Here is a 20,653-nt window from a genome sequence, read left to right as displayed (position 1 = left end):
CCCCCATCTCTAATTACCACAAATCCTGTATGTTAAGATAATGCATCTTTGAGGCGTATAATATGGTTATGTCCAGTGGTGGCCCCTTTTTGGTAGATACACTGCAGCATATAAATTCTGTATTAGAAAAATCCTTTATATTTGTGGATATGCATGCTTGCATTTTAAACCATGTTCCTGAAATTTGGAAGATATTTGATAGTTGGTGTGGTGGAGTTCTTCACTATTGTCACAAGATTTATACTTCTGCGTTGGAAAAATAAACACATAATGTACATTTTTCAAGAGTCAAAATATATTACTGCCTTAGTTACACATTAACATCTGTTTTGGATATATGATTGCCTTACATTAATCAATATTCTCATTTGATAATAATATTCTCCTCTTTTTTTCTTTCTTTCTTTTCACCTCCTTTTTTTTCTTTCAATTTATAATTTTTTAAAATAATAACCTGCAAATGCTGTGGAAAACAGCATATAAACCATAAATGGCCAATGTAAACACTAACACTTCCTTTTCAAAAAAAGGGAACAAGACCTAACTGCAACACAGCTTTGAACAGCAGTCCAACAGCTAAAATATATGTATCTCCAAATTAACATTAGTTCTAAAAAAATATCTCCCACACAATAAACAGAAAAGGAAAAGATGTTCAATTAATTTTGTTGGGGAAATTAAACCATCAGTATCATTCACCTTCCTTTCTATTGCCAACAGTATGTGCAATTGCATACTATTTTGGAAGCTGTAATTGAAGCTACTTAATACATAATTGAGATTATTATGAAATAAGGTTATTCAGAAATATGATCTTCATCCAGCAGGGGAGGGGAAGGACATACAACTGAAGAATAAAGAAGCCAGAACAATTAATTTTATGGAAGGAGAAGAAGTAAAAACTGTGATAATTGAGAAATCCCCATTCTCAATAGCGATGAGAATAAGCAACCAGCAAGTTTGGGTTTGTTGTTGCTATTGTAACAAGAGCAGCAAATCAGACTGCTGTAAAGGAGCCACAACCTACAGGGAGGTGCAGTCCCTAAACAGTCCTTTCTGGCATGCTTTCTATCAAGCCGAACTGGTTGCCACTGTAATTGTCATAGTTACAGAAATACAACTTTCATCACAGCAACGCAAAGGTAATTCAGCACACCTGTGTGCAATCCAACGAGAGCCACAGTCAATGGTAGCTTTCCAGAAATTCAGGTTACACACAACTCTGAACTTCTTGACACCCATTGCCCTTAGGGTTTGAAAGCAGGAGCTGCTGTTGGACCTCCCGTGGCATAGCTGTACCAGGTGCTGGAGATGCCTTGTAAAATTCATGTGTACTCAAAGCAGACATCAGCAGCTAGAGAAATAACAGACCAGCCAAAAGAAAGGGCAGAGAAGTCTGCATGCCTCGGTACTTATTAGCACCACTTCTTGGAACACCAGTGATTAGTGAACAGTCATGCAAAGCCAGGACCTGCAGCTTTTGCTCTGGATCCTGTTACTGAGTCACAGGAAAACCTTTGGAAAGTCACACAACCTCTGACTCAAGACTCCCTCACCAACAGAGATCATTTCGGCTGCCCCCAGAAGTATGTTTTAAAAATAAATGAATTATTACATAAACTATCTGTGGGGCAATGTTCACTATGGAAACTTAGGTTGTCAAAGGATGCTACACTGTTAGATAACATTCTCTTCCTCCACATCTCCTACTTTTAAAAACAACAGGCTATGGGGATTACAGTATCTGAATTAATTTGTCTAGGGAAAGCCCCAGAGTCCTGTCTCAGACAGGACAGAATTAGTCTGGAAACCTAATCACATATCTTCAGCCCCACCCAGTATTACTCACAGGTAAAGGTCAGTAGAGGTTTCTGAGCATCCTTCAGTTCACATTGTCTTACACAGGATTCAACAGCAGAAAGTAAAAAAACTGGAGAGCTCCCAGATTATCCAAATGGGGTATCTGCTCTAACATGAGGGATAAGGTCTGCGATGACTCCTCCAGGTAGCAGTTAGTGATGTGCCATTCTAAAATGTCGGGCTACAAATACCATAATTCTCCATTCTAGGTATTGAGCTAGAGTGAAGATTATGGAGAAATTTCAAAAATGCTCAATCATTTCATCAAACACTCTCTTAATCCTTGCCCAAATCCCCTCTGGTGAAAAGGCACTATGACCATCCACAGCCTTCCCCAAACTAGTACTGCTCAGATATGTTAGACTGCAACTCCTAGAAACTTCCAGCTCCACTGAGTACAGCAACTTGTTAAAACCACACAATTCTCTTTCAAAACTTGTGCCAATGCAGAAGAAATGAAGTTACCAGCACAGCAGACAATCACTAATTAAAGTCTCCTCTGCAAGCCCTCATTGTGCATGAGATAGGTAGCTTCTAGGAATCGGCATTCCATATTTAAAGGAAAGACTTTTCAAAAAAAGACTTCATATTTTGTGTTCTTTCCTTGATTGCCAAAACAGAGTCTCTACAACACGGATTAGCATGTTTATGAAAGAGGAGTACCAGAAGAGTTTAATCTTTCCTTTATGTAACCTTTCCTTCACTTGTTACCTGTCAAATCACCTAAGAAATTTTTAATCCAAGTGTCATGAGGGGTGTGGAGGGTGTTTCAATCTCTTTCCCTGTGTATGTACAGGGGGTACTTTCTCAATTTGATTTTTTTGGTAATGATACTTGATTAATTTACTGTATGTTTTATTTTGTTAAAGGTATATATATTTCAGGGGGCTTTGGACTGCTTAGTTTGTGTCTGTGGGGGTTTTGTGGGTTCAGAGAGGTGGACTTTCTGACTTCAGCAGAGGGCTGTATGGGAGGTTGTTGTGATAGGGGTAGTTGTCTCTTGTTCTTGATTTTGTTGGTTGCTCTGGTGTTTCTGTGATCCACAAATCTTGGCCATTCCTTGTCATTTTTTTTTCTATGCACTACCCAGGAACCAGTGAGTTTCTTGTAATGGGTGGGTGCCACTGAACTCATACTGCTGTTTTGATAAGTGATGATATAAGCTAGTGCCTGCATAGATCTGATTATTATCTTTTCTCCTTATATAGTGATACCTGCCTTTGGAGTACTAGATTGGTTCTATGTTGCAAGAACAGGGAAATGTAAAATGAATGATTTGAAAGAGACTTTCCCTTCTAAATAAAATGAAAGGATCAATACATGAAAAATATGGAAACAAAAGAGACACTCCCCAAGAGAACCCAAAATAAAATAAATACGAAAATATTTACCATGCATATCCCAAGTAGCTTTGTGCATGACTCAGAAGCGAAGTAGACTCAATCAAAGGAAGCCCAAAGTTCCCCAACCTTGACCTAAGCTCTATAAGCACTCTTTCAGCTGTAGAATGGAAAACTCTTCCAGTACCTTCCAGACGGGAAAATACAAACACCTTGCACGCTGGCCTCAACCATCCCTACCTCTGAAAACACCCAACACAAGAAATTAATTCAGTATCCAAGCAGCAGCTATCCAGATCGTTTAGTGAGAGACATGGATACACCAAAAGGCATGGAATCAATGAAACAGACTCCGCTGTGTCATCAAGGCAAGCCAGCTCATGTTGCATCTGAATAGTAAACAGCTTTAACTCCTACAACAGGATGATGAAGCAAACCCAAAGAAACAATGACCTGGAGCATTAAGCTTGGGAGATGTTCTGCCAGCAGTGACAGTGTGCAATAGGTTAACACACAAGTTGTTACAGAACGTCTGAAATTCTGATACAAGCCCACATGCACCTATCAAAGCTCCAGTAATGATCTTCAACAAATATATCAGTCTAACTTCAAAAGTTCATCAAAAGAAGGAAGACAGATATCAACATGAAGAAATCCTGTCAGGTTAAAGTGGAGAATTCTAAACAGAAGAATCTGTATATATGCTGAACCAAGAAAGGACAATATATTTTCCTACCAGAAAACAGCCTATTCCAGAAACAGAACTGGGATCACATTTTAATGACATTAATAAAGATTTCCTTGCATTCTCGAGGCGGATTTCTATAATTTCATTTCTATAAATGAGGCAAGCCTAGTATCAACACATGGGATATTAACTATGAAAAGAGCTAGAAGCCAATGATATACAATAATGAAAAAGGAGCAACTCACCTTGAAGCATCTGGGAGTCTAAATCCTGCATTAGCAAAACTTCACTGTGGAACTTGAGAAGGCAAACATAAATCTCAAGAGACCGCTGATCAGTGTGGCAACTGGAGACTAAATGAGTACTGCTCAAAAACTAGCTGCTTTTCTGAGAAAGTCACTCCCAGGAATTGTACAAAGGACTGAGTAATAAACACCGAAGGACAGAGAATGAAGTAAGTTTATGACGTAATCTAGAAACACTGAATCATTCCTCTGCTCCCAGTTCAACTTATTATTATGTCCCTTCGTTATCACTGTTTGCGTGTGGGTGGAACAACATAACAACCCCTTCCCCGTCAGCCCTCAAATGGTAGACAATATGGTAAAACTGAATTCATGTTCTCTAAAGGACAATGTGTCTCCCAGGTTAGGAAATACAATAGCATTTGTACTTCTGTCTTACCTACTTCTATGTTCCTTCCCAGATTGTAACAGTTAGAATACGTTACTATCACCATCACTCCAGATTCATTTTGCTTCAGTCTTACTTCTACTCTGAACATCATTAACATTTATATATATCAAAGTATTTTTCAGAAGCGAAAAAGTGCACAAATCCCATCTCAGGGTGAAACAAGATACGATACTTAACTTCCAGTTGCATTAATAAAAGCAACAGGTTTTCCCCCTACACCTTATAAAGGATTACTGTATTAGCCGGCATAAGGGTCCTTAAGTTTCAATGGCATCGCACAAGGGTTAATCCTTACTGCCCATGTTTCAGTTCCCCCAGCAATAGAGCTGACAGTGGGTACCAACTACTGACTGGAGACTGCTGGATAAGGAAAGAGCTAAATCATGCTTCACATGGATCCTATGAAGATTGAGGGCAGACATTTCTGCTCTTAATTATGTCGTTTTAAAAATAAACAATGCAACTGAAAGATCATCACTGTCAGTGACTTTGACCCTCATTCTCTAGGTGGAATGCAGACCCAGTGTGTCTACCATTAATATCACTATGGATAGTAAAGGTAAAGGTTCCCCTTGACATTTTCAGTCCAGTCATGTCCGACTTTAGGGGGCGGTGCTCATCCCGCTTTTCAAGCCACAGAGCCAGCGCTTGTCCGAAGACAGTTTCCGTTGTCACGTGGCCAGCGTGACTAGGGAATGCTGTTTTACCTTCCCACCGAGGTGGTACCTATTTATCTACTCACATTTGTATGCTTTCAAACTGCTAGGTTGGCGAGGAGCTGGGACAAAGCGACGGGAGCTAACTCCGTTGTGTGGATTCGATCTTACAACTGCTGGTCTTCTGACCCTGCAGCACAGGCTTCTGTGGTTAGCCCACAGCGCCACCACGTCCCATCACTATGGATAGCCCTTTTTAAATACACAGATATATGTCAGTAAACTTTGGGTTTTCATGATCAAAAATGTAATGGGATGTGCTTAACTTCTCCATAACATCCTCTTGCATTACAATCTTAAACAGGTAGCAAAAAAAGAGGGTGACGTCTTATCACAGTCTGCAACCTTGTTTTCTTAATTGCCCCATCCAACTGGACTCTAGTCTCCTTGCAGCCCAAACACCTCATCATACATACTAATTTATAAATGACCTCAAAGACCACACACAATAGATGAGTCCGGTTCTTTGGTATCTTGCTCAGACGATATACACAAACTGATTCAACAGATATAAATATACAGACCACATCATAGCTTTGACGTGTTCACAGGATGGTTACGGAGGGAAGCCACTGTACTTGAAGACCTTTCAAAATGCAGCAGCAGCACAACAGGCCACATCCTGTTATCTTTTGCAAAAAAGACTGGGGAGATGCACAGAGCAGGAAATGGTCTTCATGTTATTTTTTAAAAAAAACACACACACCAAACACTATGCTAGAAATGCCACGAACACTACTGTATAGTAAAACAAAGATGAAGTCAGATGTTTATATGAACATGGAAAATAGCTAGCCAAAAAATAATAATCTTAATAGCAAGTGGTGGGTTGTCAACACAATTTTAAAGGTGAGTAGACAGGAAACGTTAAATTGCATTGATTTATGGTATATGTGATATTACCACAGAAATCTTTTAATGTTTAGCAATCATCTCATACTTTTTGAGCACTAGAAGAGCTTTGCATATATTTCAGTCATTCCTGCAACCTTGGAGAATACATCAATACAATTTCCCTTGTATTAAAAGAGAGAGCTGAGGTTGAGATCGTAACAGGTTACTTAAATTTTGAATTAGCTGTTAATTATTGTCCTGCTTTCTGTTGATGGATGAGTTTCAGTTTCTCCAGCCTGATGATATGGACAAGAACCTTGGAGAGGTGAAAGCTATTCCATGTTTGCTGGACCCTTGCCCTTCCTGGTTTAAAAGAAGGGGACTGGTTGAGTGGTGAATGTCCCCTTGCAGTGGGGTAGGATCCCAGCATGCTTAAAGGAGGTAATAGTAAGACCGTTGTTTAAAAAAATCCTTCCACAAATACTGCATAACTACCAACCTGTCCCTAATATTCAATTCCTGGGCAAGGTATTGGAGCAGGTCATGGTTTCTCAACTCCAGAAATTCCTGGATGATACATGTTTTCTAGATCTATTTCACTCTGGTTCCAGGCATGGTTATAGGATGGAGACTGCTCTGGTCACCTTGGTGGATGATCTAGGCCCAGAACTGGACAGGGGGAATGAGACCCTGTTGGTTCTGCTGCACCTTTCAGCATCTTTCAATACCACTGACGATGGTATTTTCCTGGCCTGTTTCTCTGGGTGGGACTTGAAGGCACTATTTTACAGTGGCTTTGGTGCATCCTGAAGAACAAAACTCAGAACGGGGTGCTGAGGGACTCCCATTTGACACCCTGGCCACTGGCCTGTGGGATCCCTCAGGCTTCTGTTTTGTTTCCTGTATTATTAAACATCTACACAAAACTAGTGGGAGAAATTATCCGGGATTTGGGTGTTCAATGTCACCAGTATGCAGAGGACATATCCAACTCCATTTCTCCTTGCCATCTAAGCCTGAAGAAGACATGTTGGCTCTTGATCAGTGCCTAGTGTCAGCAATGGACTGGATAAGGGTAAATAAATTGAAATTTTAGAAGGGATAGCTATTTTAATCTGTGCAAGCATATCAAGCAAAAACAAAACAAAAATAAAAAATAAAGAAGTAAGTAAATGTTTTATTACAATCATTGACCAGCAAAAGTAATCTACATTATTTAAATTAAGAAACATAGAATCAATCTAAAAGCATTAAAAACACATATATATAACTACATTCATACTTCTTATCACGTATCTCCTGCCTCCCTACCATAGGCCTTGTCTATGGGCTATTGTAGCTTGCACAGAATGACAGAATTGTTACTTAGAAGCCTATAGAGCCTGTCTACGTGCATAAACCAATTTACAGATACTATAGCTGCGCTTTGGGTGGAAGAAATAAAGAAGACAAAAACATTGTGACACCATTGTTCTTTCCTTTAAATACTGTCTTCTAATGATTTGAGCCACCTTGGGTCCTTTTTAAGGAGAAAGACAAGGTAAAAATATTTTCAATAAAAACAAATAAATAAACCATACATCTGATCCACGTGACTGGGCTACACTATTACTTCAAAAGCTAACAGCAGCTGCTAGGCCTCCTGGACCAGATCAGGACTATAGCACAGAGGGAAGCAGGAGTGGGAGCTTAGCAAACTACATCAAACAAGGCCTCCTGCCATTTAATGACTGCCAGTCTCAGAATTCAGTCTGGGGAAGTTTCTGCTGAATGATGGGACAAAGAGTTATTCGTCCCCCAAAAGTTCCATCCCTATCAGCCTGGCTTGGCTCACACTTATCACATATAGTTTCCCAAGAGTAGATGCATCACAAAGATGCATCCATGTGGAGGCCAGGATGAGAGCACAAGCCACATATGACAACATACAGAGGAGCAACCATTCAAGACCATCTTATTAAATTTGTACATGGAAACACATACATGAAAAGACTGAGACCGGAATCTGGTATTTCTCAGCTTTGAAAGGGCAGGTTTCTACACCACATACTTGGTACAAAAAGCAAGTGGGAGCAGTTGACCTGTATCTGTTAATAAGCCCCAAACATAAAATCCAGAGATTATGCCAAAAACTATGGTTTGGGGAAGTATAATATCTCCCCTTCCTCCTTTCAATATTTCCTGACCTGAATTTATGTTTTACTTAAAATAATTACTTTTTTCTTAATTTGGCTATTTATTCTTGACTCAAAACCAAGACTACTAAAAACTCTCTCCCACAGTCAAGAAAATTAAATTTGTGTATCCCAAGACGAAAGAAGCAAATATTGCCTTTATCAGATGGACACATAAAATCCAAAGTACAGGGTTGGGAGGGACAACATGTCAGCCTATTTCAACATATCAGCATTTCAGGATTTCAGGCCAAGATGAGTAAAAGGAAGCATATGGGAAAGGAACATGCCGGATCATGTTACAGTGCACTGCTTTTCATAATATGTCATCACCTATGACAGACAACTATCACATAAGGTGTACTGAATGAAAGTGCATTATAAAGATAGAGATAGTAACTCACAGATGTTCTCCTTGGCCCTCCACAATCACCCTTATTAACTTGCATGAAAGCTGAAGTTTCCTATTTCTTTCCTTCACTGAAAATATCTTACACATCAGAGTCTTTTAAAAAAAAAACCTGAGGGAATTATCCTATTTAGAGCACATCTAAGCTGCCAGCTCCTAAATTAAAGCAATCAAGCTCCTGCACCAGAACACAGGAGCTACGAAGTAATGCAAAGTGGTCTAGAGAATACTGCAAAAAGACATAGCAAATTCCCCATGGCAACAAGCCATCACTTTTTTTTAATGAGATCCACATAGGTTATAAAATGACATGGACTTTGAAATCGCTTCAGATCTAGGCAAATCATCCTGCCAAAGATGCCAAGGGCACCTACTCCACCGATACAAGCCTATTTCAACTAAGAATGAAATAAGATGTCATGGTGATCAAGAGACTGCTGCTGAAAACAGCAACTTGGTGTCAGCCCTCACAAAGCAATGTCACTGCACTCTTTGGTTCCTTATCCCACTCTTACTGGCAGGTAAGAGGGTGGAGCTAGGAACAAGGAAACTCATGATATCATATCACCTGTTTCTTTAACTACACACCTTACAGAAACCTTCCCCAGCCCGGTATTATAAGATATTTTGGGTTACAACTCAACTGGAGGGGAAAGGTTGTCATACTGTATAGGGAAGAGGGAATACAAAGGATTCGTAGTTTCCAGCAGCAACCCATTGTTTAGCCAATCATGTAATCCCAGCCTAAGATCTCGACAAACACTGGTCCACAAATTTATGTTCCTCCCAACATATGTCCCTTTTATTCTGAAACACTTCGCATATTATTCCTAAGTCACTGTAATGCCCCTTTAATTCACTGTCAGTCCGAAAATGCTAACATGTCCACATCTCAAGAGACACTCTCTGCATTCAGAATTTGGGAAAAGTTAGAGCCAATGCATGAGAATCTCCAAAGCAAACTCTGTAAAACCAGTGAAGCAGTAAATATTTTCTATTACATGTGAATTCGGACTCTTGGTTTGAGAAAACCAGAATCTGAACCAAGATTTAAAGGTGGTTTCCTATTCCTGCTTTTTAGTGGAGCAACAAGCCAAAGTTTGGGTTTAGATTTAATGAGAATTTTTTGCAGCCCATGTTCTTGGCAATTATTATGCCCAAGCCATGACAAAAACAAATATAACTCTTGGCCTCTAAAGGACATAAACCCCTCTTCTGTCTTAAGAAAGCTAGAGGTGGGGAAGAATATGGCCTGGGAGTTAGCCAGCTTTCTGCCAAAAGTTACAGTAAATATATTTATGCTGTTTGTTAAAGGAGGCTGGTTTGACTATTTAGTTCAAGCAGTCAGAAGAAGTCAGTTTCACTGCATTTTATACATTTCACTCCTGACTAGCTATCAAGGGAAAATCAGTAATATACTGTACTTGGAGAAGAAAATATAATTAGATATATTCTAATCCAGTGAACAAAGGCTATGGGTTTTGCTGGCTATCATTCTGAAAGAAGATGTCTAAACCATAGAATGCAGAATGGACAAAACGTAGGTACAAGTATAAAAGAATCCCATTCATTTTAAAGAAAAAATAATTTTCAGCCATTTTGCCTGTGTATATATGCTTGTATTGGTGTACATGCATGCATGCACACAGACGCGCACAAACACAGTTTTTTATTTGATTTTCCTGAAGCAAAGAGCAAGGAGTAAGATTTTTTAAAATTTATTGTCCATTTAAACAACAGGATATCAAAGTGACCACTAGTGTTCTATTCCAGTTGTCAGCTGCAAGAAAATTAAGGCTTTCCCTCTGTAACAGAAACACAAAATTTGTCTTCACTGAACGGGAAAAGAACATGAATCTACAGTAATGAGAAAAGTTCAAATTAATGATAACGTTTGGAATAAATGGCTATCTGTTCTATTTAAATCAGTTTCAGTTAGCCTTAAAGAACATGGACTAAAGTTATTCAATAGATGGTATTTGATTCCTGTTAAACTAAACTGAATTAATTAAAATGCTTCTTCCTATTGCTGCACAAATTACTCACTTGGTACCTATAAATTTTATTCAGTTGGAACTTGTGTGTTTTGTACCATCAAGTCGGAATCAACTTACAGGTTGACTTAGACATCAGATCCCCCATGTTTTTTTTCCTTCCATTCCCAACTGGGCTAGTGTTGGGACACATTTATGCAACAAGTGTGATGTTTTCCCTCCAAATACTAGCTTCTTTCTCAAATTATTCCTCCCATGTGGCACCTCTTACCCTACACTAATCCTGCTTGTTTCAGGAAGTGGCGCACAAGCTGACAAAAGTAACCTATGATGTCACTCTCCATCATCAAGATGGACAGAGCTATTTCCTGCAGGTGTGAACATGTATACTGAGAGAAGAAGGGCCCTTATAAGAAGCTAAGGTACCATATAAGTTTTTTAGGAATTATATAACATTTTCTACTGTAACAGAAACTGCTCAGAAGGGGAAAAAATAGTAAGCTCTCCCTGGGGTATTCAAGGACAGCAGTTCTTCATCTGTACTTGAACACTACCAAAGGATACTTACACCTTCTCAAAGGCAATGTTGAGAGCCACTAAATAACAGTTTTCTATTTTGGGTCATTATTGAAGATAATTCTCCTGCAATCCACATGGTGATGTAGTTCCACTGACAGATTTTTACACTGCATTTTCCTTTCATTAAAAAAACAAGTGGCCATAGAAGAATGGGCAGTCATATCAGGTTCTTTCAAGAGCTAACAAATATTGAGCTGTTTTGTCTCTTCCTCCCCACAGACCATTTTATGGGGAGAAAAAAGTGATGGGAAAACAAAAGAGGATTACAAGTGAGAGAGAACTTTCCCATCCTATGTGATCCAGCTAGACACTGAGGCACGGTAACGGGATGATAAAAGTCTTGTCTGGGGGCACTAATAGCACTTATCTGGAGGCTCAGTGGTATTTCCACCCATGCTGCTCCAATTCCCCCTCTGCCTTCAGAAATGAAATGGCAGCATATGGCTGCTATCACTGCCAATTCAAAGTCCTCGATGGAAAACACCCTCAAAGTAAACAATAACCTCACAGTGAAAAAGAGTGAGCTAACTGTTCATGCCACACAATGATGAAAAGAACCAGATCCCTTCTAATCTGTACAAACATCAGAAAACTGAAATGCCATCCAAACCGTTTTCTCCTGTACTGTATATTGCACTGAGCTCACCTTTCCCTCCCAGTGGCATAAGAACAAAATAAAGCCCTAGGAAATGAAGGTGGCTCCCATGTTATCTTCAGTCAGAACGTCCAGATTTCTCTCCATGCAGAGTTTTCTTTTAAAATGGCTCATTTTAATTATAGCAGCATGACTGGAAGGAGCAGAATCTTAGAACCCAAGTGCTACGGTCTATTGCAGTGTTTCCCAACCTAGGAATTGCGACGCCCTAAGCGGGTCCCAAAGCGTTTTCCGAGAGGGTTCACGGGCTGCCTTACAGGCATTGTAGCCCTTGTTAAACAATTCCTTCTGTAATCTTTCAGAGCTGGATACTAAATTTAGCATGTCTGTGTATATATGAGAAACAGGGTCTTAGGAGGAGAAAGAAGTCTCTGATTTCTGAGAAGGGATGACTTTAGACCACTAAACAATGCCTTTCTATGCAAACATGGTGGGAGGGGTCACAGTTACTTGGCGGGTATAAAAGGGGGTCACAACTCAAAACGGTTGGGAACCACTGGTCTGTGGTCATTATTTTAATCTTCTGTACCTAATCACATAAGCATGCAATTGCAGAATGAAGACAGACACTACAGTGGGGTCTCTACTTAAGAACTTAATCCGTATTGGAAGGTGGTTCTCAAGTTGAAAAGTTCTTATGTTGAATCTGCATTTCCCATAGGAATGCACTGAAAACCATTTAATCCGTATCTGCTCTTTTCCGTCCATAGAAACTACAGTGGAACCACTACTTAAGAACTTAATCCGTTTTGGAATGGTGTTCTTAAGTTGAAACGTTCTTAAGTTGAAGCAAAATTTCCCATAGGAATGTACTGAAAACCAATTAATCCGTTCTGGCTGTTTTTTTGTTATGTAGAGGTGCGTTCATACATTGAAGCATTAGTTCCCATAGAAACTAATGCAAAGCTGGTTAATACGTACTCTACCACTAGGGGGAGAATTTTTTTTTAACCTAAGATGACCTAAGGTTAAAAAAAGAGCAGGAAAGGTTTTTTTCCTGTTCTTATCTTGGATTTCTGTTCTCAAGTAGAAGCAAAATTTAGCAAATGGAGCTGTTCTTAAGTTGGATTGTTCTTAAGTAGGGATGTTCTTAAGTAGAGACCCCACTACTGTGCTGATACAAAATAACAAGCAATCAGAAGAATACACTTGACTGAACCACCAGACAAACATCTATTTCCCGGGTGGGCAAAAAACAGGTACTTTGGATGGTGCCGACTTGAAGGTCCAAGCACGCTTTACCATTGGTCATGCCGGACAGGGCTGAAGGAGTTATAGTCGACTAATAACTGGAGGAACACATATTCCTCATCCATGCTCTGTTTCATAACTATGTTCATGCACACCCAATTTTACAGTACAACACCTGACAAAGTTCAATTTATATACCTTCAAACCTGTTCAGTTTCACACATAATCTCAACTTCAAGTCTTTATGTTAAAACCACTCAGCACAGGTCAGGGACACATTCAAAAAATCCCAGAGAGGCAATAATAACAGGGAGGGTAAAATCATTTTTTAAAATTTGATTTCAATGGTGATTTAAATTTTAAAAAATTATTATTTTTAATTTTAATCATCAAAAAAATCTGACTTTTAAAATTTAAATCAATCTGATTTAAATCAAATCTACCCTGATTAGTACCTAGGTAATGACTAACCAATGGACAAATTTTATTCTTCATGGGCATGCCTACCATAAACCTATCACAGTTTTGCACCATTCTAATTCTTGTGGCTTTTCCAAAAAGAAACTTGGGAATTCTATTAGGCAAAACCCTAAGGGAAAAAAATAGAGAGACAAAAACTTTATGGCACCTTAAAGACTATTATATTTTAATGTGAGCTTTCGTGGACAAGTCCACTTCTTCAGACATATGGAGTAAAATACAGAGTTCCCAAGTAAAACGTTCATGCCAGTCAGTGGTATATGGTTGCATTTCCCATGTATTTATGGCCTATGTTTGATGTTCAGTTCTTTTGAAGTCTGGTTTTGTAAACACTTCCACAAGAGACAGAAAACAAAGCAAGAGCTGGTAAGACACCCCATCTCTAAATCTGTACTACAGATACTCTTCATGCACTCAAACTGCGGAAAAACAGTTTGGATCCACCACAAATCATATTTAGTGACATTCACAAGCACCATGTGACTGATCATGGATCAGAAAAGTACCAACAGGCAAGATGTGCCCATGCTGGCATATGTGCACCCACACATCATTTGCATAATAAATCATGCCTTTCATAATAAATAAATAAATCATACCTTTCATAATAAATTAGCCTTCACACTAAGCTATGCTGAAAAACCACTGCATTGCTCTGAATTGCAGCTTCAAAAGCACCAATACCACATGCTCCACAAACAAGGCACAATTCTTAAACATGCCAAAAAGTATATACAGTATTAAAAGATTAGATTGTGCAAAATGTTTTTTTGGCTAAATAAAATTACATGACAGTCTGGTAGTGTAGTGATTAAGAGTGCTGGAGCAGGAGATCTGAGATGAAATCTCTGCTGTCCATTGGAATTCACTGGAGGGTAGCAACCATAAAGGACTCTTTGACCATCTCAAATACCTCAAAAACTGAACTGTTAAGTGTGAAGTGGCTTGATAGCACATAACAAAAGCAGAAATTACACATTCTGCAAAAAGAGCGAGAAGGTACTAACATGCAGCTATATGTGCCAGTAAGCTATGCAAGTTAGAGTTTATCTAAACAGGCATTACCAGATCTACTTCACTAATCGGTATTGTCTATATTCACCGAAATGAAACAGGATTACTTGAGCTAAGGTAAATGCTTCAATGAAGCTTTTATGAATAGAGACAAAACAAGGTTGGCATTAAAAGGTTTTCCAACTCATCTTGAGTGCTGCATGCTAACAATACTACAAGTGAGCATTAAGGGCTTTCAACCTCCACAAAGGGCTGAGTATCATTAAGGAAGCAATGTTTGATAGGCACTGTGATAAGCAGGATCCCAAGTTTAGGTCTTTACTTATACAAATTTCATATTAAATTCTTACTGAAGAAATCAATGTAAGCAACAAAACAAGTACTGTATGTGTTTTCTAAAAGACGCATAGGCTGCTTCGCCTGAACTACCTGTTCACGTAACTGTTAATGGTGTAATTTATTCCAAGGGTGTGTCCATATATCACAACGGTTCGGCTCCTTTCAACAAAGCAGGGTTGAACAGAATTGTGGGGCATCCTAAACACAGTTTCAGATTCACCTTACATGGAAAATAATGATAAGTGATTCTGCCCATAAAGGGATTGTAAACTGTAAAGAAACAAGGCAAATTTCCTGAATAACTCAAAGTGAAATACTGTACTTGTGAACCTAATTTGAATGCTAGTATTAACAGCGCTGGCATGTAAGTCCCTGCCTATGCTCCCCTATTGAACTTCCAGTCTCACGCTCTATATTCGGAGAGAGGGGTGGAGAAAATTAGATAATGAATATGAGTTGATAAGTCAATTGCACAGAGGGAAACGGCAGGAGATAAGAATGGCTCTTGCTTTGGGGGCAAAGTGCCCTTTTCTGCTCCTCCACTGAGTTGAGGACATAAATGGAGGGAGCTTGTGGGAAGGAAGTGTTTGAATAAACACATGTCTAGTTTTGTGTGTGCCCATGCGTGTAAATGAATACTTGCTTGCCTGCCTGAGTCTGCCTAGGTGTTCTTGGATCCACATCCAGTTTTGCTCATGACTCTTGCCTGTCATCCCTGGCTCACCCACAGTCACCTGTTGTGCCTCCCACACACACCCAAAATGCAAGACACTTCAAGCTGCCGCTGGAGAAGCAGAGTGGAGATGTAATGAAACAAGAGTGGAGATGTAATGAAACAAGATTGCCTTATAATGTACCATACTAGTGCCCACCAGACATGCTAGCATCAACTCCTATCATCCTTGGCCAGCATTCTCAATGGCAACTTTATCTAGGGGTGATAGGACCTGTTCTCTAATACACTGGAGGAAGACCAAGTTGCAGATTCTAGGCCATATATTGTACCACACACTAAATGACATTTCATAAGTGTGTCTCTTAAGTGTCTATGGCTAGAACTGACAGATCCATTCCAATTCTTTTATGAGCCTGAACACACTTTGAGCCTGTGTCTTCCTGAACAATACCTTACTACATGCCAAACAAACTGAGCAGAGCAGCAAAGTGCTTGGACAGAATAGCTACTCTTCAGATTCCAGCTGGTGTACCCAAGCAACTTATTTCCTTCTGAAACAATATTTCATTCATTTTAAAAAAAATGTACATATGATATCCAGTTACTGAAACTTTTTTAAAATCCACCACTATCCCGGATGTAAACCAGGGAATGTCACTCAGTAAAAAATTAACTTTTCCCTTATGGAAGTTTGTTTCATTCACAAGTTCAACACAGCTTCTTCTGTTCCATTAAAAACCCTCCCCGGGTGTCATTTTCAAGATGACTGAAGACAATAGCTTTAACAACCAGCTTGCAGAAAACTCCAATTGGAGACTTTTTTTTTTAGTACAACCACAGAGAAAAGGAAATGTGCCATTCATAGTTGGAGCACAACTTAAGGTTTTGTCTTCACCATGAACAGGAACTTTATGTTAACTGATTACAGCTGCATGAAGCAGCTTGCAAAGGTCACATGGAAAATACATTACTGGCCCCCCACACCCTTCACTGTCATCCAAGCTTGCTCACCCACATACACCCCCACCTGCAAAAGGCACATGTTTCTTTTCAAAAAGACACTGAAATTCATAAGATGACAGCAAATAAAAAAGGAAACAGCCTATAGAATACATTAGAATCAGTATATTTACATGACACAAATGGAGGGGGGTTCCTGTCTTCCCTCAAAGTGTATTTGGAACAAGGCAAGGACTGAAAACAGGCTTTGGAGTACCTTTAAAAGGATTGGAGGAGCTCAATATTTTCAAGCGAACTTGTAAAAAATGTACACAAATTTACACACACACACACACACACCCCTCTACTAATCCGTCAGGCTTACTAAAAAGTAGCAAATCATGCCCACAGATAATTGGGGGAAAGACAGGTGTATAACATAGGAAGAAAATCCAGACAAGGAAAAAATCTATAGCATGCTCACGAGGCAGTGACCTTCAGAAATGCAGAGAACCAACCGACCCCATGAGCTCAATCACCCGCCATGATGCCCACTGACAGGCATGGGGTGCTGAGGTGGCGAAGGGCATTTACCCATCATGATATCATCACTGCATCATTTGCATTAGTAAACATAAGCACACAAATGAAGTAAACAAAGTGCAAGAATTTTTAAAAAGGAGGCAGGTACAGGCCTACCTAGAGGGCTTCAAAGGAAACCCATACCTCAATTTTATTTTGTTTTCATTGAACTGCGCCGCTTGTTGAAAAACTGAGAAGTCTTAGGAAAGCTCCCCTCCCTCACCGAAATACACCCTAACCCTTACAATAAAGAGAAGTCGGTGACAATGTAGAAGTGGCCTACCCATTTCCGTAGACTATTTACTGTTCTTAAGATGGCAGAAACGGGAATTAGAAATACAAAGGAAAGAATTTACCTATGTACTGTTACTACGAGAGCGCCAGCTCACAACCAAGGCACAAGTGGGGCGGGGGCGAGGGGGGGCACAGAAAAGAAAATCTCATTTATTGCAGCGCCAGAAAGAATAGAGAAAGAGGAAATTCAGGCTCTAAGGTGGCAGAAGAAAGAGAGACAAAAGTAACGCACGAGAACAGACGACTACCCCCACCCTCCCTGAAGAAGTATAACTCCCCCACCCCCGGCCTCCAAAATATCTAATCCCTCATCTCGTCGCCACGCATTCAAGCCGCACAAAATCCGCGCTAACCCTAAAAGAGGGAGCCCATCAACGCCGTAACCTCGAGAAGAGGGAAACCGGACGTTGCAGAGCGCATGACTGGGAGGCAGACAAACGGGCCTCTCTCCTCCCTTGCAAGCCCCCACCCCAATAAAAATAACATAGAATGTATAAAACCGCCTCAAAATACCACCCCACCCCCCCAAGTGGAGGAAAATCCATTCCCATTTCGGAGCCACGGGCATCTGGCAAGGGCTGAGTTTCTCCCCTCTGCAGAAGTGGGTGGGTTTGGCAACAACCCCCCCCCCGGGGGGGCGGGAGGCGGTGGGGGGACATGACCTCCGGGGGCCCAGCGCCGCTCACCTTCGGAGAGCTCCAGCTCCAGCTCCGCCAGCTGCTCGCGGACCTCACGGGGCAGCCCGGCCGGAGGAGAGACGGCCCCGTTACCGCCCGGCGGCTCAGCCATGATGGAGAAAGAGAAGTGCCCGGTGGTTCCGGCGGCGGCAGCTCGTCTTCCTTCTCTTTCTCCTCCTCCTCCTCCTCCTCCACCACCACCTCTTCTTCTTCCTCAGAGCCGGAGGCTGCGGATCCTGCCGTGCAAAGCAGCAGCAGCAGCAGCAGAAACGGCGGCCACCGCCATCGCCATAATCCGTCCCTCGCCTTCCGCTCCGCTGTGCAGGCAGCCGCCTTTCCTCCTCTTCGGCCGCCGCCGCCGCTGCCGCGTTGAGCGACTCCGACGAGGTCACATGAGAAAGGCGGGCGGGCCTAACCTTGGCTCTCTCGCACTACCATCATCATCGCCGCCGCCGTGTGAACCAAGCAAGCGCCGCCTTGGGCAGGGCCGGGCCCGCCGTTTAGAGGCGCTTGTCCTGTGGGGGACGGGGGCCCTCCAGCGACCGGCCCGGATAAAGGCATCGGCCGAGCCAGGCAGGGAGGAGAGGGAGCCGAGCGCCGCTTGCCGCTTGCCCACCTCCGTACTGAGAGATATTTGTATACAGTCTGTATTTTGTTCACATCTTTACAGCTCTTGGCATTGTCAACCGTCCAATAATCCCCTGCTCCGCTAGATGCCGGATTGCATCATTTCCTATCATCCCCGCGTGGGGTTGAAGGGATCAGGAGTAGCAAGACCCATTAGAACAGGATGAAAAAGTGGCCCTCCAACTGCTTTTTAGAGAGCCAATCCCACCTGAATAAGGAAAGTGCTTACTTTTCTTACTGTACAAGTTGAAGGCCAGGTTGGAAGATAATGGGCCTTGTAGTCTAACATTTGAAAGGATGCCCCCCCACACAAACAATCTGGTTGCAGGATTCCTAGCTTGTTCTAGCTTTAGGTAAAGGTAAAGGTTCCCATTGACAATTTTTGTCCAGTCGTGTTCGACTCTAGGGGGCGGTGCTCATCCCCGTTTCCAAGCCATAGAGCCAGCGTTTTGTCCGAAGACAATCTTCCGTGGTCACATGGCCAGTGCGACTTAGACATGGAACGCTGTTACCTTCCCACCGAAGTGGTCCCTATTTATCTACTTGCATTTGCATGCTTTTGAACCACTAGGCTGGTGAGGAGCTGGGACAAAGTGACGGAAGCTCACTCTGTTGCATGGATTCGATCTTACGACTGCTGGTCTTCTGACCCTGCAGCACAGGCTTCTGCGGTTTAGCCCGCAGCGCCACCACATCCCTTACATTATTCACCCATATTACAACTTGAAAAGGGAGGCTTTTGTTATACCCTCTCACAAATCACCAAGGGACCAGAGATCCAGACCAGAGATCCAAACCAGGGCCTGTGCTCTGCCAGCTGCTGTTGTAATCCATATAAAGTGATGTCTGATTTTCAGAAAAAGGAAATGCTGTAAACACACATTCCACATGCTGTACATGATAGAAACCTACATGAGAAGACTGCATGAATACCTACAGTATTCTGAAGTGGTCAGAGTACCATCTTTTAAAAGCATTTAAACATAGCTAATACAGAAGTTTTATGAATCCTGTAAATCCCCCTTCATGGATTGCTGCCTTATTGTGGCGAAGGGGCTTGAGTAACTCAGAGAAGCTATGGCCTATGCCATGCAGGGACACCCAAGACGGACAGGTCATAATGGAGAGTTCTGACGAAATGCAATCCACTTGGAGGAGGAACTGGCAAGCCACTCTAGTATCTTTAGCAAGAAAACTCCATGGACAGAAAAAAAGGCACTGGAAGATGAGCCCCTCGGGTCAGAAGGCTACTGAGGAAGAGCAGAGAACAAGAACAAGTAGCTCCAGAGCTAATGAAGTGGTTGGGCCAAAGCCGAAAGGACGCTCAGCTGTGGACGTGCCTGGAAGTCAAGGGAAAGTCCAATGCTGCAAAGAAAAATCCTGCATAGGAACCTGGAATGTAACATCTATGAACCTTGGTAAGCTGGATGTGGTCAAACAGGAGATGGCAAGAATAAACATTGACATCCTGGGCGTCAATAGATGGGAATGGGTGAATTCAATTCAGATGATTACCATATCTACTACAGTGGGGTCTTGACTTGAGAACTTAATCCGTATTGGAAGGCGGTTCTCAAGTCAAAAAGTTCTCAGGTCAAATCTGCATTTCCCATAGGAATGCATTGAAAACCATTTGATCCGTATCTGCTCTTTTCCATCCATAGAAACTAATGGGAAGCTGCTATTCCGCCTTCGACCACTAGAGGGGGATATTTTGTTTCTTTTTTTTCTTAGGTCAAGAAAGGTTCAGGGAAGGCAGGGAAAATACAGTCCAGGCAGTACAGTACCAGGCAGTCTGAAGACTGTCTCCCAATCCACTCTCTAAACGCTGGGAGGAGTGAGGAAGCAGACAGGCACCCTTTTCACTGGCCAACAGTTAACTGAAAGTT

At 41.4% G+C, this 20,653-nt stretch overlaps 1 protein-coding gene across 5 annotated transcripts in view; it reads right to left on the bottom strand.

Annotated features, from left to right (window-relative positions):
• DIP2B (DIP2 acetate--CoA ligase B (putative)) overlaps positions 1-18,594 on the bottom strand; it is a 193,883-nt gene extending 175,289 nt beyond the window's left edge. For 2 of the 5 annotated variants that reach the window (XM_072990900.2, XM_072990901.2), the window contains exon 1: positions 18,147-18,594. In XM_072990900.2, coding sequence (XP_072847001.2) covers positions 18,147-18,249 — 103 coding nt within the window. In that variant the 5' untranslated portion in view covers positions 18,250-18,594. Of the gene's footprint in view, positions 1-4,133; positions 18,051-18,146 lie in introns of those variants that run through there. The other 3 variants (XM_072990902.2, XM_078384404.1, XM_072990903.2) reach the window with 2 other exon arrangements.
• Positions 18,595-20,653: the final 2,059 nt, after the last annotated feature.

The sequence above is a fragment of the Pogona vitticeps genome, chromosome 2 (genome assembly GCF_051106095.1).
Source record: "Pogona vitticeps strain Pit_001003342236 chromosome 2, PviZW2.1, whole genome shotgun sequence".
In the NCBI taxonomy this organism is placed as follows: Eukaryota; Metazoa; Chordata; class Lepidosauria; order Squamata; family Agamidae; genus Pogona; species Pogona vitticeps.
This window is presented reverse-complemented; position numbering and strand designations above follow the sequence as displayed.